Consider the following 25,095-nt stretch of genomic DNA (forward strand, 5'->3'; position numbering starts at 1 on the left):
ATCTTTTTCTCTCCTCCGTCCCTCCTCTACTTCTCTCCTCTGCTCCTTTCTTCCTCTCTTCCTTCTGACCTTCTTTCCCTCTCCTCTGCTCTTCCTCTCTTCTGCTCCTTCCCTCTCCTCTCTTCCTCTCTCCTATCCTCTGCTCTTCCTTTCTTTTCCTCTCTTCTACTTCTGTTCCTCCTCTCCTCCTTCTCTCCTCACCTCCTCTCCTCCTGCCTCTACTTCTCTGCTCTTCTCCTCTTCCTCCCCTGCTCCTTCTCTTTTCTCCTCTCTCCTTCCCTCCCTCCTCTCCTCTATCCTCTTCTCCTTTCTTCCTCTCCTATACTTCTCTCTTCCTCTCCTCCTCTTTCCTTCTCTAACCCTCTCTCCTTTCCTCTGCTCTTCCTCTCCTCTCTTTCAATCTCCTTTCCTCTGCTCTTCCTTTCTCCTCTACTCCTCTCTTCTTTTCCTCTCTCCTATTCTTTCTTCCCTTTTTTCATCTCCTCTCCTCCTTTCTTTTCCTCTCCTCTACTTCTGTTTCTCCTCCTCTCTCCTCTGCTTTTAGTCTCCTCTCCTCTTCCCCTCTTTCTTCTCCTCTGCTCCTCCTCCTCTCTCCTGCTTTCTACTTCTCTCTTCTCCTCTTTCATCTCCTCCTCCTCTCTTCTCTCTATCCTCTGCTCTTCCTTTCTTCTCTGTTCTCCTCCTCCCTTCTCTCCTTCTCCCTCTCTCCTCCTCTTTCCTCTCCTCCCAACTCTACTTCTCTCCTCTTCTCCTCTTTCTTCCTCTCCTATACTTCTCTCTTCCTCTCCTCCTCTTTCCTTCTCTCCCTCCTCTGCTCTCCTCTCTCTCCTCTTCTCTCCTCTGCTCCTTCTCTCTTCTTTTCCTCTCTATTCTTTGTTCTTCCCTTTTTTTTCCTCTCCTCTGCTCCTCCTCTCCGTCTTCCTCTCCTCCCTCCTATCCTCTGCTCTTCCTCCTCTCTTCTGCTCCCCCTCTCCTCTCCTCCTCTTTTCTTCTCTCCCTCCTCTGCTCTTCCTTTCTCCTCTACTCCTTCTCTTCTTTTCCTGTCTCCTATCCTGTTCTTCCCTTTTTTCATCTCCTCTCCTTCCGTTTCTCCTCCTCTTCTCCTCCCTTCTTCCCCTCTCCTATACCCGTCTTCCTCTCCTCCCTCCTATCCTCTGCTCTTCCTCCTCTCTTCTGCTCCTCCTCTGCTCTTCCTTTCTTTTCCTCTCCTCTACTTCTGTTCCTCCTCCTCTCTCCTCTGCTTTCTCTCCTCTTCCTTCCTCTCCCCCTCCTCTTTCTTCTCCTCCTCTCTCCTGCTTTCTACTTCTCTCTTCTCCCCTTTCATCTCTCTCCTATCCTCTGCTCTTCCTTTCTTCTTCTCTTCTCCCTCCTCATCTCTCTTCTCTCTCCTTTTCTCCTCTCTCCTTCTCCTCCCTCCCTCTGCTTCTTGGCTCCTTCTCTCTCCTCTCCTCTCCTCCACTCTTTCTCTCTCTTTTACGTCTCTTCTCCTCCTCCTTTTCTTCTCGTCCTTTAAAACTCAAAAATCAGGTTCAGTCTCTTTTTAAAACCACCAAAACTCCCGAGTTAAAGATTCGTACACACACTTCCCGTTTGAAACATTTGGTTTTATTGATAATATTGATTATTTGACATTTTTTACCTTTACACATTTTTTTAAAACATGCACGATCCTGCCATTTTTCTCCATCTGTAACAAAAAGCAGTCGGGCCCTCGCGGTTTTCCAGCGCGAGAGCCGCCGCCGCCGCCGCCGCCGCCGCCGCCAACGTCAAAAAACACGCAAAGAAATCATCAGGAAAAACCAAAAACCCTTTAAATAAGACTCGATTTGTACTTTTATTGTATTTATCGAAGCGTAAAAACGGCACAGAGGACGGCGTTTAGCGGTGAGTAATTTATAACGTAAAAAGAGCAAAACATTGAAGCGATTTTTTTCCATATTTAAGTCTGCGAGAAAAAACAGGAATATCTCATTTACAATCATCAGTATCGACACGAAGCGGCTGCTCTCACCCAGTTTCAGAAGCAGAATCGGCTCGTTTCTCTGTCGACGCTTCGCAGGTGGACGTGATCTGGAGGTGTGACGCTAACACGACGCACTGCTCCGTCTGAAACTCTGTTACTCAAGTCTGACTTTAATCTGATGAGTTTTATTTTTACAGAACTGACTCAAAACTGGAAAAACAACAAGTGAGTGTTGGACTTTGGCGCCGCATACAGACTGAACCAGGTCTAAAACCAGGACTAAACCAGGACTAAACCAGGACTGAAGAAAGACTCAACCAGGACTAAACCAGGAGTGAATCAGGTCTAAAACCAGGTCTAAACCAGGACTAACCCAAGACTGAACTCAGGTCTAAACCAACACTAAACCAGGACTGAACCTGGTCTAAACAAGGACTAGCCCAGGACTAACCCAGGACTGAACAAGGTCTAAACCAGGTCTAAACCAGGACTAACCCAAGACTTAAACCAGGTCCAAACCAGGTTTAAACTGGGACTGACCCAGATCTGAACCAGGACTAAACCAGGACTAAACCAGGACTGAACCAGGACTGAACCAGGACTGAACAAGGTCTAAACCACGTCTAAACCCTGGTTCAGTTCCAGTTCAGTACTGGTTCAGTCAGATCTAAACCAGGACTGAACCCAGGACTGAACAAGGAGTGAACCTGAACTGAACCTAAACAAAACCAGGACTGAACAAGGTCTAAACAAGGACTAACCCAGGACTAAACTAGATCTAAACCAGGACTAAACCCTGGACTAAACCAGAACTGAACCCACAACTGAACCCGGTCTGAATCCTGGTCTGAACCAGGTCTAACTGGACCATGAACGCTCGCACTGATCACGGGCTCCGTTCTGTCTGTATAACTGCTTGACATTCCTCCGTAGACACACACGTCGAACACCCCCGGCGCGACGTCACTGCAAAGCATCAACAGCGAGTTAATTCATCACGAAGCGTTTTTGTTTGTTTTTTCACTCAGAGTCTGGGTGCGTCCTTCAAAAGTGCAAATCTAAAGTTTCTAAAGCCGAAAATAATAAAAACAACTGAAGTATTTGCAGATTTCTGTACAGCTACAGGGACGAGGGGGACGGGGGAGGGGACGGGGACGGGGGGGGACGGGGGGACGGACGGGGGGACGGGGGGACGGGGGGGACGAGGGGACGGGGACGGGGGGGACGGGGACGGGGGACGAGGGGACGAGGGGACGAGGGGACGAGGGGACGAGGGGACGGGGGGGGGGGACGGGGGGACAGGGGGGACATAAAGCCGCACTACGGAACATTTCTGGCGTACGTTTCTGCCTCCTGCCTGTTACAATGGAGAAAACGTACTGTATTGAATATTGCGTTGGAATAAACCACAGTACGGCATTAATTGTACGTCCTGGAACAGCTGTATCTCCACGGAAACGAGCGGGCGACGCTACGAAGCCAAGTCACGGCTCGGATCTGCGGAGAGGCGAGTCCACCCACAGTGAGGACGCGTGTTTTTCCATAAAATTTCGTGTATTTTTGAGCAACGAAAACACCTACAATTTGTTAACAAGCGCTGTGTAATGCCGTACTGCGGAATATTACGGGCAACGCTACAACATCTCCATGGAAACAAGACATAAAAAGTTACGTAGCGAGGCTTTAGGAGATATAATTCTAGTTGTAAATTTTTAAAAAGTAAAAAAATCATAACAACTTCACCCGTTAATTGAACAGAAAATAAACAATAAAAAGGAATTAAAATGGATGTTCGTGTGAGTATGTCAAATCGGGTTAACGACGTTCGCCGTTACCGATGGCGTCAGGCCTCGCTACGTAAACGCCGTATTTCGGGTTAAATAGCGAAGGATTAATCGTGGTCGAAGTCGAAGTTTTAGGGTTAAGAGCTTTCGGGGGCAGGAAGTGCTCTGTTCGTTTCAAAATAAAAGTCCACCTGACGCCAGCCTCAGGAGGAAGTGACGTCACAACAACCCCGAGCACGACGTCGCAAAATCTGTCCGAGAAAAAACCTCCGACGCTTTTCGCTTTTAACGGGGATGGGGGGGATAGTTTGCGTTCACGTTCTAGAATTCGATGTTTTAATTTTCGGAAGGAGATTCGCCGTTTTTTAAATAAATCTCCGAACCTTCTCCACTTTTGTTTATTTATATTGACAAAGACGAGGCTGAAATTTGACGCCGTTTTTGTTTCTCGTGGTTAGGACCCAGGAACTTTACCGAGATACGAACCGTAAACCGGGTCGAGAAATCGGACACACTCCACCTGAAAACTGTGACTCGTTTCCAGCTCCGTTTAAACTTCTGGGATTCTAATTTTGTGACGTCACGTGAACGCAAAACATAAAATAAAACACTTAAAAAATGCGCTGTGTAACTTTTCTCGTGAAGTGGAATGTTACTGCTTTGCCTGGGATGTTCCACAGTACGGCATTAAAGCACAAACTGTAATAATCTTGCATTTATTCAATTTACAGGTGTTTTTATTTCTCAAAACTTTCTGGGAACGGGTCCACGTCTCCACAGATCTGATCCGTGACTTGTCCTAGTGATGTGGCCACGCACAGAAAAAAAAAATGGAGGGTTAAAATTTCAGGGTAAAAATATTTTAGAGTTGCTTTTAAACACAGAAAGTTTTATTTTAACTATTTGAAAGTTAAATGGGGGTTTGAGTTGGGGTTATTTCCCAGAGTTGATATGAATTTAACTTCCACTGGTGTTAATTTAACTTCCACTAGTGTTAATTTAACTTCCACTAGTGTTAATTTGACTTCCACTAGTGTTAATTTAACTTCCACTAGTGTTAATTTGACTTCCACTAGTGTTAATTTAACTTCCACTAGTGTTAATTTAACTTCCACTAGTGTTAATTTAACTTCCACTAGTGTTAATTTGACTTCCACTGGTGTTAATTTAACTTCCACTAGTGTTAATTTAACTTCCACTAGTGTTAATTTAACTTCCACTAGTGTTAATTTAACTTCCACTAGTGTTAATTTAACTTCCACTAGTGTTAATTTAACTTCCACTAGTGTTAATTCAACTTCCACTAGTGTTAATTTAACTTCCACTAGTGTTAATTTGACTTCCACTAGTGTTAATTTAACTTCCACTAGTGTTAATTTAACTTCCACTAGTGTTAATTTAACTTCCACTGGTGTTAATTCGACTTCCACTAGTGTTAATTTAACTTCCACTAGTGTTAATTTAACTTCCACTAGTGTTAATTTGACTTCCACTCGTGTTAATTTGACTTCCACTGGTGTAAAATCGACTTCCACTGGTGTTAATTTAACTTCCACTAGTGTTAATTTAACTTCCACTAGTGTTAATTTAACTTCCACTAGTGTTAATTTAACTTCCACTAGTGTTAATTTAACTTCCACTAGTGTTAATTTAACTTCCACTCGTGTTAATTTAACTTCCACTGGTGTAAAATCGACTTCCACTAGTGGTAATTTAACGTCTACTAGTGTCAGTTCAACTTCCACTGGTGTTATTTTCGCACCTCGCACCCTCCACTTCAAACTCCAGCGACAGAAGACCAGTTTGAACCAGTTTTGTTCATAATTTCATCTTAAATTAACTCAAATAAAGTGTAAAAATAAAACTCCTCTGTGTGTTGTTTGGTTAAATCAGGATAACTCTACAAAATGTTAACCGTTTACTCTCAAAATGTTAAAATAACTCTTGATTTCGGAGATAAACAGTTAAATTAGGACAGATTGGACTCATATAAACCCTGAGAAAATGTTAGAATTAATTTAGTTTAATTAAGTTTATTTGTGTGGAGATAAGTGCCAAAAATAAACACCGTACTGTAGAACATTTGAGGAAAAAGCAAAAAGTTACACAGTGCGTCTTTAAACACGGGGTTAAAGGCTCGGAGTGGTCGGTTTTGTAGGCGGGGCTTAACGTCGGAGTGTCCGTGTGTGGGTGTGTGTGTGGGGCTGCAGTGCGGCGGGGGGGCCTCTAGGGGTCCTCGGCGTCCAGGAAGTCCTTCTTGGGCGGGGCCACTCCTCTGTACCAGGAGCAGGATCCGTCGGAGCGCTTCACGCAGGCGTAGTGATTGGCCTGGCGTCCGTAAACCTGCTTCTCGATCATCAGGTCCGTCCACAGACACTCCTCCGGGGCCGAGATCTCACACGGCAGAGACGGACAGCGCACGATCTGGAGGACGGAGAGAAAGACCTGATCATCCACCTGATCATCCTCTACTTTTCTTCCATTTCCTCCTCTGCATCCTCTACTCCTCCTCCTTTCCTCTCTGCTCCTCTTCTGTTTCTTTGCTCATCATCTTCTCTCCTCCTCTGTTCCTTCTCTCCTCTTCCTGACCTCTGCATCCTCTCTTCTACTCCTTTCCCCTTTTCCCCTCTGCTCCTCTTCCCTTCCTCTTCGCCTCCTCTCCTTCTTCTCTCTTCTTCTCTTACCTTACGGCCACAGCCTCCTCCCCTCTTCTCTCTTCCCTCTCTCCTCTCCTGAAGAGAGGGATCTGTTCCCCCTCTCCTCCTCGTCTCCTCCTCCTCTTCCCCTCTCTTCTTCTTCTCTTTCTTTACAGTTCACACACCTCTCCTCCTCTCCTCTCCTCCTCTCTCCTCTCCTCCTCCTCCTCCTCTCCTCTTCCTCCTCTCCGTCTCTTACCTTACACTCAGCCTCCTCTCCTCCCCCTCTCCTTTCCTCCTCTCTCTCTTCCTCTCCTCCTCTTCTTCTTCGTCTCTTACCTTACACTTCACAGCTCACTCCTCCTCTCTCCTCTCTCCTCCTCCTCCTCCTCCTCTCCTCCTCTTCTTCTTCGTCTCTTACCTTACACTCACAGCCTCCTCTCCTCCTCCTCTCCTCCTCCTCCTCCTCCTCTCCTCTCTCCTCCTCCTCCTCCTCCTCCTCCTCCTCCTCCTCCTCTCCTCCTCCCTCTCTCCTCCTCTCCTCCTCCTCCTCTTCTTCGTCTCTTACCTTACACTCACAGCCTCCTCTCCTCCTCCTCCTCCCTCTCTCCTCTCCTCCTCCTCCTCCTCCTCTTCTTCGTCTCTTACCTTACACTCACAGCCTCCTCTCCTCTCCTCCTCCTCCTCCTCTTCTCCTCCGTCTCTTACCTTACACTCACAGCCTCCTCTCCTCCTCCTCCTCCTCTCTCCTTCTTCTCTTACCTTACACTCACAGCCTCCTCTCCTCCTCCTCCTCCTCTCTCTCTCTCCTCCTCCTCCTCCTCCTCCTCCTCCTCCTCTCCTCCGTCTCTTACCTTACACTCACAGCCCATCTGGTAGCGTTGGCTGAGGCTCTTCTTCTGTGTGGTGCTCAGGGAGTCCCAGGGCTGGATGTAATCACACAGAGTCACGTGCATACTGCCCGCAGACTCCGCCTTCCCTGAGGACAGACAGGTGCAGAGACAGGTGCAGAGACAGGTGCAGAGACAGGGGCAGAGACAGGGGCAGAGACAGGGGCAGAGACAGGGGCAGAGACAGGGACAGGGTCATTTAAAGATCCCATATTACACTTTTTTTCTAATCTATGTTGTTTCCTCCTCATAAACAGACCTGGACTTGTGTTTTGTTTCATTCACAGACGTTTGAGTAACTCTTTTACACCTCGTGATGTCATGTGGTAATACAGGAAGAGCTCCACTGCGTTTTTAAACTCCGTACAGCTCTTCCCTCTGCATATTTTTTCACAAACTCAACAAACTAAACTTAATAATCCGTATCGACTCTAAACCAGTCTGAAGTACGTCTGTCAGTTTGTTTTGGTTCTCTTCACCTTTGGCTCCGCCCACACCTCAGTGCTGCTCTGTGATTGGTCGCACACTACCTGTTTTTCAGTGTTTAAAAGTTCATTTAAGAAAAGTGTAACCACAACTGTTGAGTAAATTAGGTCAGTTTTGGCTCTATTTCACATTATAGTTGTAGATGACAGTTATGAAATGAGTGTGTGTGTGTGTGTGTGTGTGTTACATCTGCTGACTGTGCCAAACCAGAAAATAAAATAATAAAAAGTCAATAAAGTAGTAAAATCTCATTAATATTTATGTTCACTGCGTTTTAGTGAAATTAGTCCAAGCTGCCATACACCGTTTAACCAGCAGGAGGCGATGAAGAGCCTGTAAACTGTCTGTATCCAGGGCCAAGGAAGTGGAAGATTCTGCTCTTCAATTGTCACACACAACGTTTTTAAACTGTTCTAACATTGTTTTTCAACTGTCAGAGATTATATTAAAGTGTATGTCAATAAAATGTTGAATTTCTATTTATTTATATATAAAATGTATTAAATAGGCCTCTAGGCTAAGAGGGATTAACAAAAACTTTTTCACAGCACCCCCATGTGTGTGTATGTGTGAGTGTGTACTTGTGTATATGTATGTGTGTATATGTGTATAAGTGTGTGTATCTGTGTGTGTGTTTGTGTGTGTGCATATATGTGGTGTATTATGTATGCATTTGTGTGTGTGTGTGTGTGTGTGTGTACGTGTGTGTACGTGTGTTTGTGTGTACGTGTGTGTACGTGTTTGTGTGTGTGTGTATATATGTGTGTGTGTGTGTGTGTGTGTGTGTGTGTGTGTGTGTGTGTGTGTGTGTGTGTGTGTGTTTTGTGGGGGAAGTCCAGAGTGGCAGTGACAGTGTGTGTACAGATTATTACTCACACTCACACTTTATTATCAACTCTGAAACATAAACACAACTCCAACTCCAAACACCTCAACAACTACACAACTACAGATTTACCCTCACACCTGCCCTGTCACCTGACCCCTGTCACCTGCCCTGTCACCTGCCCTCACACCTGACCTGTCACCTGCCCTCACACCTGACCCCCTGTCACCTGCCCTCACACCCGCCCTGTCACCTGCCCTGACACCTGCCCTGTCACCTGCCCTCACACCTGCCCTCACACCTGCCCTGTCACCTGACCCCTGTCACCTGCCCTGACACCTGCCCTGACACCTGCCCTGTCACCTGACCCCTGTCACCTGCCCTGACACCTGCCCTCACACATGACCCCGGTCACCTGCCCTGACACTTGCCCTGTCACCTGCCCTCACACCTTTGCAGCTGTGTGCATAGTGTCACATTAGAAAGTACTTAACAATGTGTCCTAGACATGCATGTAGAACCCTCCCAGTGTGACACTGCAAATTATCAATTGTTTGCAGTGTCCTGTGTAGATCTGTGACCTGCCACACCTGTCGGCTCACCTGTGCGCTCACCTGTGCGCTCACCTGTGCGCTGTGCGCTCACCTGTGCGCTCACCTGTGCGCTCACCTGTCTGCTCAGGTGTGTCAGGTGTTTCAGGTAACACAAAATTACAAACAATTAGTGATGTAACATTTATGAGTGAGCCGGATCTTTTTAACTTACTTATTATTGAACTTATTATTATTTATTATTTTATTTTGATCTTATTTTTTTAAAAGAACCAAATCTTTTCACAGTGAACCAACACAAGAATCATAAAAAACACTTGTAACATCATAATAACAATTAGTTTGGAATGAATATTTTTGTAAAGTTTTATTTATTCAGTTTGAACAATTCTAGATCTGAACCTTGGACATTTGTCTGTGAATAGTTTGTAGATAATCAAATAAATGTATAAATACTGTAAGAGAATTTAAGTAATTTATCCTCCACGTACATCTCAGTTTAATATTGACTCACAAGAGATTATTTACACAATGATCTTCTCTTGGCACAACACTGGCATCATTATCTAAATTGTGACATATTGTTGTTTAACTGGAGCTACTGGCCTCAGAGTCTCTAATCGCACTCACTTTATAAACCTAGAAGCAGAGTCAAGGGACTTAAACACTCAAACATCACACTATGTTCACTTTTCGCGTCCCCCCGGGGGCCGGATTATTGATGGTAAATAAACTTCTGCTCAAGACGTCTCCAGTTTTTTTATTTGCACCATTTGTTGGACAAACTGAAAACTTGGACAACAATATTAAACAATAATATTACCGTATTTTCTGCACTATAAGTCACGCTCTTAAGACTCCAACCCCATCAAAAAACGACTGCGTGCCCCACAATCACTGTTGGGCAAGTGACTTTAAAACTGTAATGTGTTATTTTTGACTTGTTTCTGTCATTTCAAAGTCATTTGTTACATTACAATATTACTGCATTTAAAAACATTAAATGTAATGTAAAACATTACACGACTATTACAGCACTTTTAAATTACTCTCACCAAAAAAACTGAAGATGCTGAACTTTTGCGCCAGATATGGACTGAACCAGGACTAAACCAGGACTGAACCAGGACTAAACCAGGACTAAACCAGGACTGAACCAGGACTGAACCAGGACTGAACCAGGACTAAACCAGGACTAAACCAGGACTAAACCGACGACTAAACTAGGTCTAAACCAGAACTGACCCAGGTCTAATCCAGGTCTAAACCCGGTCTAAACAAGGACTAAACCAGGACTAAACCAGGACTAAACCAGAACTAAACCAGGACTGAACCAGGACTGAATCATGTCGAAACCAGGTCGAAACCAGACCAGTTCTGAGACCGGGACTGAGCCCAGTTTAGCCCTGGTTCGGAATCACGATTTAAGTCACGGAAACGGGAACCAGCCGTTTTCTGTTTTTTCATTTTGATTTTGGAGACAAATAATGAAGAAAATAGTTGTTCATTTGTTTTTCAAAATAAAAACAAAAATTTTAAAATGAAAGAACGAATGATATTATTATTATTATTATTATTATTATTATTATTATTATTATTATTATTAATATTATTATTCAATTAAAGAGCCGAAAGTTACATCACTAACAAAAACTAAATGACATTAATCATCCTCAACAGGTGACGCCCAAACCAGGACTGACCTTTGATTTGATTTTCGGGGTGTGATTTATTGTGATTCAGCTCAGTTATGTAACCATTTAAAATACTATAGAAAAAAACAATCCTACAGCTGAAGTCATGAACCTTCTCTGTGATGCTAACTGCAGGCACTGCCCTGTTTGAGGCTTTGTCAGACTTTAATCTGAGCTTTGTTCGAACACAATCTGACCACAAAGAAGCGACTTAGCTGAACTACAACAGGTGAGATGAACCGTGCTCGTAAACAAGTTTCTCCGACATAAAATACATCGTCACAAGCTCAAAATCAAACTACGAAACAGCACCACAAACACCACAGGCTCCTGAAAATCTCTCTCTCACTCTTTAAATCCATCCATCTATTTTGTCAGTGTTTGCTAATGTGTGCACTGTGTCACCGTGGTAACTGCTGTAACATTCCTCCATAGACATACATACATGTAGCAGTAAAGTGTTCTTACCTGAGATGAGGTACTCCTTCTTCCCGCTGGCGTCCAGAGTGACTCCGCAAACGGCAGAGACCGGAGCCGTGAAAACCGACTCGATGTCCTGAGACGGACCTTTGAACATCTGAGAATACACACAACCAACTGTTACTACAACTACTACAACTACTACTACTACTACAACTACTACAACTACTACAACTACTACAACTACTACAACTACTGCTACTACAACTACTACTACTACTACATCCTGAGACGGACCTTTGAACATCTGAGAATACACACAACGAACTGTTACTACAACTACAACTACTACAACTACTACTACTACTACTACATCCTGAGACGGACCTTTGAACATCTGAGAATACACACAACCAACTGTTACTACTACTACTACTACTACAACTACTACAACTACTACAACTACTACAACTACTACTACTACTACATCCTGAGACGGACCTTTGAACATCTGAGAATACACACAACCAACTGTTACTACAACTACTACAACTACTACAACTACTACTACTACTACTACTACTACATCCTGAGACGGACCTTTGAACATCTGAGAATACACACAACGAACTGTTACTACTACTACTACTACAACAATAACTACTACTACTACTACTACTACTACTACAATAACTACAACTACAACTACTACAACTACTACTACTACTACTACAACTACTACTACTACATCCTGAGACGGACCGTTGAACATCTGAGAATACACACAACCAACTGTTACTGCTACTGCTACTACTACTACTACAACTATTACTACTACATCCTGAGACGGACCTTTGAACATCTGAGAATACACACAACGAACTGTTACTACTACTACAGCTACTACTACTACTACAGTTACAACATCTACTACAACTACAACTACAACTACTACTACAACTACAACAGTTACAACTACAACTACTACAACTACTACAACTACAACAGTTACAACTACAACTACAACTACTACTACTACTGCTGTTACAACTACTACAACTACAACTACTACATCCTGAGACAGACCTTTGAACATCTGTCAATGCACAATGAGCATTAATACTACTAGTACTGTTACTACTGCTACTAGTACTTTTATTAATACTGCTAGTACTGTTATTGTTACTACTACTCGTACTACTGCCCAGAGACGTGTTTGTTGTCAGTTAAAAGCCATAAAGTTTAAATCGCAAACAAATAATAATGAGAAGTAGAAACATTTGTGGATCAGAAGTTTGGAGATTTCTTTCAAAAACACTGAATGTCCTGTAGAGTTATAAAGTTATTATAACCTCATCCAATTCTAGAACTTGAATGCAGCCCGTTACTTCTTATACACACAGCTCAAACAAGGAAACAAAAAAGGAATCTCAGATCTCTGTATGAACGAAAAAGTTGGATATCTGTACAAATCTGGACAGAGCAATGTCGAACAAAAGGATCACAAAAAAACATTTCAACCACAGAGGGCTTCTTATAAACACCCTGAAAATCAAAGTGAAATAATGACGTGGCAGGTTTGTCCATTTACTAAGAATTTAATTTCTTCAGCTCAAAATGCTTTCTTCTTGATCCTTCAGGTTCTGCCCGCAGACTCCTCAAACATGAGACCGGAGCGTTGTCGTGCATCAGGAGGAACCAGGACCTTCTGCAGCAGCGTTGGGTCTGACTGTGGGGTCAAGGATTTCATCACGATACCTAAAGGCGTCAGACGGGCGTTTTCTAGTCGGTAAAGGTCTGTGCGTCCGTTCATGGATCTGCCTCCCCAGACCATCACTGACCCACCACCAAACCGCTCACGTGAACCGTGGTGCAGCAGCAGAACGTTCTCCTCGTCTTCTCCAGGCTCTTTCACGTCCATCACAGGAGCTCAGGGTGAACCTGCTCTCGTCTGTGAAAAGCTCAGGGCACCAACAAAATCCCTCACTCAACCTCGGTTACGAATTTAAAAAGTCAACGCCAAAGCGAAAGGCACCAGCTGTTCACCAAGAAACACCTTCCACTGCAAAGAGACCAAGACGTGATGTTGCTGTAAAACCACAACAACAAGAAAGTGCAGCTCAGTCTGTTTGTCTTCTTTGTTTTGTCGTCGCTCCACATACAAAATGTTCTCTGTAAACTCGGGATGATTTCTTAGGCAGACAAAGTTTTCCTTTTTGGTTCTTCCTGTGGATCAATCCTGCCCATCACCTTCACCTTTCACTATTTTTCAATTTCGTTGGGAAGAGAAAACAGTTTGAACGGAGGTTTGAGTCACACACATCTGATTCACTTTTGCATTTATGGAGTTCGCAAACACATTTCTCGAGCCGTTTTCCGCTGTTTGGATCCAACACCCACACAATTAACGATGTCCGAATCCCAAAACTAAAATATGACAATATCAGAACCAGAAACAAAAGTGATATGGTTCAAAAGACTTGAAAAGATCGACTTTGTTTTCCCAGTGGGATGTGTCTCTTGACAAAGATGGAGGTTTGATGCTCACTTTTTCTGAAAATCGTTCCCAGTATGAATTACGCGATGACCGGAAGTCCGAAATTCTTGATAAGTCTATCGGTGCCGCTTTAAAGGTTGTATAGAGGATTTTCCAAGGAACGAGAAATCCAGCGACTGTTTGTCCTTTTTCAAATGTTGCGCATGTGTGAAACCACCTCCCCTCCCCTACAGCTCCTACGTAGAAACGCCTCCTCCCTCCTCCTCCTTACGCCAGAAACAGGTTTGTTTACAGCCGGTGCTGCACATGACTTGTAAACAACTAACTACAGTGTTGGTTAGACAAGACGGAGAAGTGAGGAGCGGGGGGAGGGGGTGCGCGGACATTTCGTTCGCGGACGAGAAGTGAGGAGCAGGGAGAGGAGCGAGGAGAGGAGAGAGGAGAGAGGAGAGGGGAGCGGTGCGCGGAGATTCCGTGCCCGGCGAAGTGAGGAGCAGGGGGAAGAGCGGATCGGGCAGCGGGGACAGGAGCAGGAAAGGGGAGCAGAGAAGAGTGTGCAGAGATTCAGTGCGAATGAACTAGCTACAACACGCAGCAGCAAGCGGACTCTTTCTTTGCCTTGAAAATTACGTTTTCAGACATAGGATATCGCTTTCGTGTCCTGAAAAACGTTTGTCTCGCTCTCGGAAATAAAGTACGTTTTCATAATAAGCAGAAGTTTCCTGTCCAGGAGTAATTTGTGGACCAGTGGTTCAGTCTTTAGACCCTTCGTCTGCTTCAGTCGCGCCATCGCTGGAATGAATCTTCAAGAATCACCTTAGTTTGGCTTCGCTGCTTTTCCCCTTGTCTTCTTCTTTCAGCGACCTCAAAAACAGACTTTCTTTTGCGGCGAACTGCTCCTGGATTCTTGTCGCCATTCGCAACAAACTTTTTGCGAACTGCGAGGAAGATATAGGTCAAAAAACGCCGCTAAGAACTGTTGTGTTGGTGGAGTAAAACAGCGTCTTGCGTCTGTGGACTGTGTGACAGTCGTACGTAAACCACGTACCGGCGGCGCAGGCAAGTCAGTTACACTAGAAACGTAGGGAGTTTGATTGACAGCCTGTCAGCTCACAGATAACGAGGCAGTGTCGTTATCTATTGGCAAATGTTTAGCCCCACCACGTCCAGAGTTGATGAATTTTTATTCTCTTTTTTTTGGTCATCATAATTACAAGGCTACTGCATCTATAATCTATCACTGACAATTTGAAACAAAAAAAATCCTCCATACAACCTTTAATAGATATGAACAACAGCGGCATTAAAAGAGGAGCGTCCTTCTGGTCCTAAAACATTACCCCTTCCAGATTTACACACATATCCAACATCTTTTTTTTCATATCGAGTTCTGACGTTTGTTGTATTGCTTTAGTTTTTTTTTGAGAAGTGCAAACATGTTCATATAAAACCCAGCTCACCTTGATCTGTTTCACTTCGTACTGGATCCTCTTGATCGGATTTCCGTAAATGTCGTTCCCAGAATCCACCTCTTTCTCTCCCACCACCTTCGCGCGGATCACTGGAACGTAAACAAAAAAATATATTAACGTCAACGTAAGAAAACTGATTCTATTTACACGAGAACAGAATTTGCTGCATCAATACTGCACCGTTAAGGCTGATAAGTACTTTCGTCCAGTTTGGAGTCTAAAAATAGCACAATGACTCTGCAGAAAGTACAAAAATAAAACTAATGCGTCTTTTTTTCGCACATTGAAGGTTTTATTTTACAGACACATAAAGTTAAATAAAGTGCGACACGGTAATGGTCCAATTAGTCCGAGTTTAGTAACAGTTTGAGATAATTATTCAGGAGGAAGAGGCACATTAAATCATTATAAAGACTTAAAGAGTCAGTCTGGGAGTTTGGGTTTTACACACACAGCAGGAGACTGGAGACACGACCGGCTCTACCACCAACGTATTAAAACACTAACAATAATCGATTATAAAGGCTATTATTGAAAATGCATAATCATTTCTCTCAGGTACTGATGCTAAAAAAGAAGTTTCAATGACAGGACAGAGCAGAATCTTTCCTGATGTGTTTAGAATTTTCTGGAGCTGCATCAGAACAAGTATAAGAACACAGAGACTAGTATATGACCATGGATCTGGTTTAGGCCTGGTTTAGACCTGGTTTAGATCTACTGGAATTAAGACCTGGTTTGGACCTGGTTTAGACCTGGTTTAGACCTGGTTTAGACCTGGTTTAGACCTGGTTTGGACCTGGTTTAGACCTGGTTTAGACCTGGTTTAGACCTGGTTTAGACCTAGTTTAGATCTACTGGAATTAAGACCTGGTTTAGTCCTGGTTTGGACCTGGTTTGGACCTGGTTTGGACCTGGTTTAGACCTGGTTTAGACCTGGTTTAGACCTGGTTTAGACCTGGTTTAGACCTGGTTTAGATCTACTGGAATTAAGACCTGGTTTAGTCCTGGTTTGGACCTGGTATAGACCTGGTTTAGACCTAGTTTAGACCTAGTTTAGATCTACTGGAATTAAGACCTGGTTTAGACCTGGTTTTAGACCTGGTTTAGACCTGGCTTAGACCTAATTAAGACCTGGTTTAGACCTGGTTTAGACCTAGTTTAGATCTACTGGAATTAAGACCTGGTTTAGTCCTGGTTTGGACCTGGTATAGACCTGGTTTAGACCTAGTTTAGACCTAGTTTAGATCTACTGGAATTAAGACCTGGTTTAGACCTGGTTTAGACCTGGCTTAGACCTGGCTTAGACCTAATTAAGACCTGGTTTAGACCTGGTTTAGACCTGGTTTAGACCTGGTTTAGACCTGGTTTAGACCTGGTTTAGACCTGGTTTAGACCTGGACCACTGAGGGATCACACAGATACATGAGAACAGAAAAGAAAGTAAAACAATTTAATGTGGAAATTCACATTATGTCGTCTAAAGAAAGAGGGTTTTTCATTGTCATTGTGGTGTCAGAATCTCTATTGAGTATCGAGTTTAAAGTTTGCCTCGATGAGCTTCATTTGACTGGAGCTGAATGATGTTTGTGACGTTATTTTCCCTAAAGGTCCGTTCAGACCGGAGTGTCAAAAAACACACTGGATGCTTCTAGTTGGAGCCTTTACATTTGAGTTTAGACGCCCCGGACGTGCATCTTGGACTTAGTGGACGAATAGGAAAAAAAGACATGTCCAGAACATCCGTTGCCCTGGAAACAAGTGCCCCAACCTGGTCTTTTCCCGGAACGATGGCCGAGCAGTCAGAGAGACTTTAGTGTTTTTAATCACATAAAACACATCAGTGGTCCTGGTCCAGTCCTGGTCCAGTCCTGGTCCAGTCCCGGTCCAGTCCCGGTCCAGTCCCGGTCCAGTCCCGGTCCAGTCCCGGTCCAGTCCTGGTCCAGTCCTGGTCCAGTCCTGGTCTAGTCTTCGCGATCGGCTCGGCAGCTGCGGCGTGTATATATTTTCCATCCATCCATTTTCTTCCTCTTATCCAGGGGTCGGGTCGCGGGGGCATCAGTCTAAGCAGGGACTCCCAGACTTCCTCCACCCCAGACACTTCCTCCAGCTCCTCCAGGGGGACCCCGAGGTGTTCCCAGTCCAGCCCAGAGACATAGTCCCACAACTGTGTCCTGAGTCTTCCCTGGAGCCTCCTTCTGGTGGGACATGCCCGGAACACCTCCTGAAGGAGACGCCAGGAGAAATCCGTACTCCGCTAATGTTAATGTTTCCTGCCCCAGTTCACGGGTCTTTCTCTTTCTTCTTCTGGGTAATAAAGTCTCTACGTCAATGGATTGTCGTCCCTGATTGGTTGACGCGGAGCCGACACCAAAAGTTCTGTTTTTTCAGCTAGAGACACAGTCAGAAAGTTAAAAAACAACAGTTTTCTTCGTTATTTGTCTCCAAAACCAAAATGAAAAAACTGATAACGATTCGTTTTTTTCAGTTTTTTTGTGTTTAAATGAAGAATGGAAAAAACGGATAACGGCCGTTTCCCGTTTACGTGACTTCCGTGACTGTGATGCCGAACTTTTGCACCGCATACGGACTGAACCAGGACTGATCCAGGTCCGAGACCAGACCAAGACCAGAGCGGGACTGAGACCGGGACCAGAGCGGGACCAAACCGGACTCCAAGCTTTGACTCCAAGCCTCCACGGGGTCCAAGCCTCAGCTTCGAGCTCCGGTCCTGCCGTGGGCTCTGGTCCCGGTCTGGTCCCAGTCTCACCGCATACGGACTGAATCAGGACGGATCCAGGTCCGAGACCAGACCGAGCTGCTCTGGTCCTCCGCGCTCAAGAACCGCAGCTGGTTCCGAGGTGGTGCAAAGCCTCCGACTGACGCTTTCACCCCAACGAAAACGAACCGAACTAAGAGCTTTTGGTTCAGATGGACCAGGTCTGGGACCAGACCGGGACCAGAGCGCTACTGAGACTCAGTCCCGCTCTGGTCCCGGTCTGGTCCCGGTCTGGTCCGGTCTCAGTCCCGGTCTGGTCCCGGTCTCAGTCCCGCTCTGGTCTCGGTCTGGTCCCGCTCTGGTCTCGGACCTGGATCAGTCCTGGTTCAGTCCGTATGCGGTGCAAAAGTCCGGCATCACAGTCACTGAAGTCACGTAAACGGGAAACGGCCGTTATCCGTTTTTTCCATTCTTCATTTAAACACAAAATCGAAAACTGAAAAAACGAATCGTTATCCGTTTTTTCATTTTGGTTTTGGAGACAAATAACGAAGAAAACTGTTGTTTTTTCGTTTTCTTATTTTTGGTTTTATATTGAAAAACGAATGAACGAATGACACACGGATTCATGACAATACCAGATTCTCACTGCGCTGATGCCAAAAGATGCACCACAAAACATACGACGCCTTAGACACGTTTCTACATAGGCACTGCACGTAAACCGGACGCTGCTCCTGACGCCGCGGTCTGAACACACCTTTAGTCCTTTTCTTTAAACAGTGGGTGGAACGGAACCAAAAGATTCAAATCCAAATCACAATCAAAAGTTACATCACAAATAAAAACTAAATGACATAAAAACGGTGACACCCAAACTTTAATTTAAATGTCAGGGTGTGATTTTGTGTGACTTCAGCTCAGTTATGTAACCACTTAAAACTCTATTGATACTGACGATGATCCTCCACATGCTCTGGGGGTGTGATGCTAACTGCAGGCACTGCCCTGTCTGAGGCTTTGTTCAACTTTAATCTGAGTTTTGTTCCAACACAATCTGACCACAAAGAACCGATTTAACTGAACTACAACAGGTGAGATGATCTGTGCTGTTAAACACGTCCGAGTCCATCAGACGCTTTTCTCCATGGAGATGTTGTTGCTTTGTCTGGAATGTTTCACAGTGTGGCTTTAAAACTTTATCTACATGGAGACCAGACCAGACAGAAGTTACAGGTCGGATCTGTGGAGACGCGACCCCCCTCACAGTCAGAATGTTTGTTTTTATACGTATTTTTGAGCTTTAAAACCAGATCTTAACCAGGTCTAAACCAAGACTAAACTTGGACTGAACCAGGTCTAAACCAGGACTGAAACCAGGTCTAAACCAGGTCTAAACCAGGACTGAACCAGGACTGAACCAGGACTGAACCAGGACTGAGCGTCGGGACGGGCCTGGAGATGTGCCCACATGGACCGTCGGGTGACCACAGGACCGGCACTTTGCGGACACCTTACTCCACGGGCTCAAGGTTCTCTCTCCCTTTCTCTCAAGTCCGAGATTAGTCCTGGTTCAGTCCTGTTTTAGTCCTGGTTTAGACCTGGTTCAGTCCTGTTTTAGACCTGGTTTAGACCTGGTTTAGACCTGGTTTAGACCTGGTTTAGACCTGGTTTAGACCTGGTTTCAGTCCTGGTTTTGACCTGGTTTAGACCTGGTTTAGACCTGGTTTAGACCTGGTTTAGACCTGGTTTAGACCTGGTTTAGACCTGGTTTCAGTCCTGGTTTAGACCTGGTTCAGTCCAAGTTTAGTCTTGGTTTAGACCTGGTTTAGACCTGGTTTAGACCTGGTTTAGACCTGGTTTAGACCTGGTTTAGACCTGGTTTCAGACCTGGTTTAGACCTGGTTTAGACCTGGTTTAGACCTGGTTTCAAGTCCTGGTTTAGACCTGGTTTAGACCTGGTTTAGTCCTGGTTTAGACCTGGTTTCAGTCCTGGTTTAGACCTGGTTTCGACCTGGTTTCGACCTGGTTTCGACCTGGTTTAGACCTGGTTTAGTCCTGGTTTAGACCTGGTTTAGACCTGGTTTAGTCCTGGTTTAGACCTGGTTTCAGTCCTGGTTTAGTCCTGGTTCAGTCCAAGTTTAGTCTTGGTTTAGACCTGGTTCAGTCCAAGTTTAGTCCTAGTTTAGTCCTGGTTCAGTCCTAGTTTAGTCCTGGTTCAGTCCTGGTTTAGACCTGGTTTGGTCCTGGTTCAGTCCTGGTTCATGTGTAGATGATTATAACATCTCCATGAAGAAAAGCAGAACAACTTGATCCATCCTCCGGCAGAAAAGTTCCGCAGTGTAGCTTTACTTTTTGGACTGGTACTTTGTTTCTTCTTCTTGTTCTTCTTCTTCTCGTTCTTCTCGTTCTTCTTCTTCTTGTTCTTCTTCTTCTTCTTGTTCTTCTTCTTCTTGTTCTTCTTCTTCTTCTTCTCGTTCTTCTTGTTCTTCTTCTTGTTGTTCTTCTCGTTCTTCTTCTGGCCTACATTTGTGGCAGCAGAGGGAGGAACTTTGCGCCGGTTGGACTGGGCCCCGGGGGAGTCCTCCGCTCTGTTTACGACTTATTTTATTATTATTTTATGTAACGCTCAGATTTTCCACGCTGCATAGGTCCCTGAACATAGCAGCGGCATGATGTAGCCACGAACGCCTCGCTCGCTCACGGACCAAGAATGTACAAGAAGAAGAAGAAGAACGGAGTGAGGAGGGAGAGGTTTACGTCAGATGCCCTCCCGATCACAATCAGGTTTATGTGATTGGAGAAAGACGATGATTAAACTCAGAACTAATCACAAACTAAACAAAGATTAAACCAAGACTAAACTACTAAACTGAACCAAGATGAAACTAGGACTGAAACAGGATTAAACCAGGACTAAACTAGAACTAAACCAGGACTAAGACAGGACTAAATTAAGGCTAAATCAGGCTTGAACCAGGACTTAACCAGGACTAAACTAGGACTGAAACAGGATTAAACCAGGACTAAACAAAGACTGAACCAGGACTAAACCAGGACTGAACCAGGACTAAACTAGGACTAAACCAGGACTAAGACAGGACTAAACCAGGACTAAATCAAGGCTAAATCAGGCTTGAACCAGGACTAAACTAGGACTGAAACGGGATTAAACCAGGACTAATTCAGGCCTAAACCAGAACTGAACCAGGACTGAACCAGGACTAGACCAGGACTAGACCAGGACTGAACCAGGACTAAACCAGAACTAAACAAAAAATGAACCAGGACTAAACTAGGACTGAAATGGATTAAACCAAGGCTAAATTAGGCCTGAACTAGGATTGAACCAGAACTGAACCAGGACTAAACCAGGACTAAGACAGGACTAAGCCAGAACTAAATAAACCCTGAATTAGGACTGAACCAGGACTAAACCAGGACTAAACCAGAACTAAAAAAAAAATGAACCAGGACTAAACTAGGACTGAAACGGATTAAACCAAGGCTAAATTAGGCCTGAACTAGGATTGAACCAGAACTGAACCAGGACTAAGCCAGGACAGAACCAGGACTAAGACAGGACTAAATCAGGAGTAAACCAGGACCAAACTAGAACTGAACCACAATTAAATCAGGCCTGATCTAGTACAGAACCAGAACTAAACCAGGACTAAATGATGACTGAACCAGGACTAAACAAAGACTGGACAGGACTAATTCAGGACTAAACCAGGACTAAAGCAGGACTAAACCAGGACTAAACCAGGACTGAACTGAACCAAAACTGAACAAAAGCAGAACTAAACAAAGACTGAACCAGGTCTAAACCAGGACTAAAACACATTCACTCACATGTAAAGAATCTCATGTAACTGTTCTAAAGTCGCCCCAATGAAAAAGATTTTGTGCTGTGATTATGTCAGAGTTTATGTCAGATGCCCTTCCTCTCACAATCGGCCAGTGAGAATCTTCTGGAAAAAGACGAAATTGATGAAACTTCACGGAACTAAACCCAAAACAAACCACAAACTAGATCTGAGAACGAATCACTCCAAACACAACTGCAGACGGTCAACGAGAAGAAACTAGAACACGACGAAAAGATCTGAAGAGTCTGATGTTTTTTTCAAAGTATTGACACACAAACGAGTCAAATTAAATCACATCTGAAATGGAGCAAGAAACGGTTTAGACTTGATGCAAATACGAGTCTCCTTCCTCGTCTCAGTGTGAACACATCAAGAGTTTCAAAAGATCCTCTTATGAAACACCCGATTTATGAAACGCTCCTTCCTCTTTGGTCTGAGGTGCAACAGGTACAACTGCAACATTATGAAAAAAACAAAACATTATCACGATTATTTTGGTCAACACTCAAATCTGGATTATTCAAATGATTACTTTTTTGTTTTGTTTTTATTTCTCTCTAAAAAACAAAAAAACACTTCTTATACATAGTTTACGCCAAACTTGATGGTCCTGGTTTAGACCTGGTTTAGACCTGGTTTAGACCTGGTTTAGACCTGGTTCAGACCTGGTTCAGACCTGGTTCAGACCTGGTTTCTATACAGCAGCCCACGATATCGATATTGTATCATCACATTAAATGATACGATATATGAATATTTTGATATTTTTGGCCGACTTGTCTCTGGCTCTGATACACACAGTTTAACATTAGACAGACACAGGGAGAACGTGCAAACCAAACTAAACCAACACGTTAATGTAAAACAGACATGTCAAACTCAGGCCCGGGGGCCAAATTTGGCCCGCGAGATCATATCAAATCTGTATTAGAACTGCCGCCGCACACAGACACATTAATTAAAACGTTATTATTTTACATTTTGCTGGATTCAGTGTTTAAGCAAAACTATTATTAAAGAAAAGGTTTAACAGAAGAAGAGAAAACCTGCAGATGCTGTTGAAATTTTTCAATAAATATTTAGTTTGGCCCACGACTTAGTCCCAGTTTTTAATTTTGGCCTCTGTGAATCTGAGTTTGACATCTCTGATGTAAAGATACACTGTGTAACTTTTCTGGTAGACCAGGGGTGTCCAAACTTTATTCATCAAGTGTCACATCTCTAAACACAGACGGAGCAGAGAGTTGAGGGTCACAGACTGATGCTCAGTACAGGGAATAATTGAAATATGTGCATGTTTAACATGTTAGAATGAACCGTCAGTTCTTTATTCCTGCTAAGATCCTTAAAACCACAAACTAAATATTAAATATTTGCTTTATCAAGGTAGATTTAAAAAAAAAAAACTTGCAGTATAAAGTTAATTTTTAATTGATGCAGGTATTTGGGCCAATTCACCTGGAAGCCCGAGGGCCAAGAAAAATTTGTCTGAGGGCCGCATTTGGCCCAGGGGCCATAGTTTGGACATGACTGTGGTAGAGGGTTTGCACCTGCTCATGGAGGTAACAGAAACGAGACAAGATCTCACACCAACAGTAAAGTGACACACAAACTGTCATTTGTTGAGGTAAAATACAGAAAAGCTGCTTCATCATACTGACTCATGTTTGTCATGAATGAGCCGAGTGCAGAACAGTTTTCTTTAATTACACTCGTTTCACAATTTTATTATTACCAACCACCAAACCCTCAGACTTAGACAAACTTTATTGATCCAGACGGGAAATGATTTGGACACAGCAGCTCACACGTCACGATATAACAGAACAACAGAGGTCAGGTGTTTCATGATGCACGTTTAAGTTGTTGAGACGTGTTTGAGTCGCGTTGAGACTGAGCAGGTTTGTCGTGGACGTGTGTGTGTGTGTGTGTGTGTGTGTGTGTGTGTGTGTGTGTGTGTGTGTGTGTGTGTGTGTGTGTGTGTGTGTGTGTGTGTGTGTGTGTGGGACGTCCACTTAGCGCCAACACACAGTTAAGTTAAAGTACTTCCCGTCCTCGTGTGTAGTCTCCCTCCTCCACAACCACGGCTCGTAAAGACTAAACTCCGGCGTCATTACGGCTCACAGACATAAACAAACTCCTCCTCTGTGTTTGCATGTTCTGCCTGTGTCTGATTCACGCTTCAATCTAAAGCAGAATGATCCTCCGTCTCAAAACATCGCTGTTTACCCAGAACAGTCCCAGTTTTGTGTCCCCTGTCCCAGCAGATTTATACAAAACCAATGATTTGTCACAGTTTTACACAAGAAATGTCCCAAGTGTCGATATTTTTGACCAATTTGAGAGAATGAGAGGCATAAATTGGCATCTGTTTAGGTAAAATACATAAAAGCTGTTGTTTTTTTGACCAATCGGGCCCTGTCAACAGTAAAGAGACGCTAAAACTGTCATTTGTTTTGGTAAAATACTAAAACTTTTCCTTAATTACGCACTTGTTTCACAATTTTAGTACCAACCACCACAAACCAGGAGTGTCCTAGTTTTTTTATTTTGAAAATCTGTTCTCCTTAATGTAGTTTCCTCATCACAAACAGACCTGGAGCTGTGTTTTGTTTATGGTGACTAGGCCTGTAATGATAATCAATAAATCAAGTAATCGTACGTTAACTGTTAACGAGCTCGATAACGTCTATTTGCAGCTTGTTTGTTTTTCTTGCTCTCTCGCTCTCAAAGAGGGTGAATGTTAGAGAGCAGAAAGTGCCGCCGTTTGTGTGGTTTAACATGAAGCCACAGCACAAGCGCCGCCGTCAGAATCAAAACAGTTCATCGCCGAGCGCAAGAATAAGTCACGATGCTGAATCAACACTGGTGAGCGGGACACGTCTCGTCTCGACAGCCACGTGCGTCAAATACAGTGAGCGAAACGCAAACGACGAGAAGAAATGTCTGAAATCCCAACAGCCGATATAAACCCAAACCTGAGCGATAGAACTAGCCCCGCCCCCGAGAAGAGCCCGAAATCCACTGAAATCCCACAAGACTCAGACACGACACCAGACAGAACAGAAGCTCCCTCATAGAACACAGGTTTCAAACATACGGCCCGGGGGCCAGATCCAGCCCTCCAAGGCCTTTAATGTGGCCCTTGGGTGATTTTCTACTAAAATATTTTAATGATATTTTCTATTAAAATCTTGTTAATTTTGTGTGGTGTTTATCACAGCAGCGTCTCCAGCGTCTCTGTACGTGGCCCCTCCCACCAGAGCAGCACAAATGAAGACTTGT

General features: G+C 44.1%; 1 protein-coding gene across 1 annotated transcript in view; it reads right to left on the reverse strand.

The window, feature by feature from the left end:
* Positions 1-5,754: 5,754 nt before the first annotated feature.
* The window catches only part of timp2a (TIMP metallopeptidase inhibitor 2a), a 32,165-nt gene continuing 12,824 nt past the window's right edge, over positions 5,755-25,095 (reverse strand). The window contains exons 2-5 of the mRNA XM_020936551.2: positions 15,208-15,308; positions 11,299-11,407; positions 7,238-7,362; positions 5,755-6,171 (exon numbers count right to left, since the gene is read on the reverse strand). Coding sequence (XP_020792210.1) covers positions 5,974-6,171; positions 7,238-7,362; positions 11,299-11,407; positions 15,208-15,308 — 533 coding nt within the window. The 3' untranslated portion in view covers positions 5,755-5,973. The remainder of the gene's footprint in view (positions 6,172-7,237; positions 7,363-11,298; positions 11,408-15,207; positions 15,309-25,095) is intronic.

Source organism: Boleophthalmus pectinirostris, unplaced genomic scaffold, assembly GCF_026225935.1.
Source record: "Boleophthalmus pectinirostris isolate CB_2022bp ecotype Guang Dong unplaced genomic scaffold, ASM2622593v1 HiC_scaffold_14, whole genome shotgun sequence".
NCBI classification, from domain to species: Eukaryota; Metazoa; Chordata; class Actinopteri; order Gobiiformes; family Gobiidae; genus Boleophthalmus; species Boleophthalmus pectinirostris.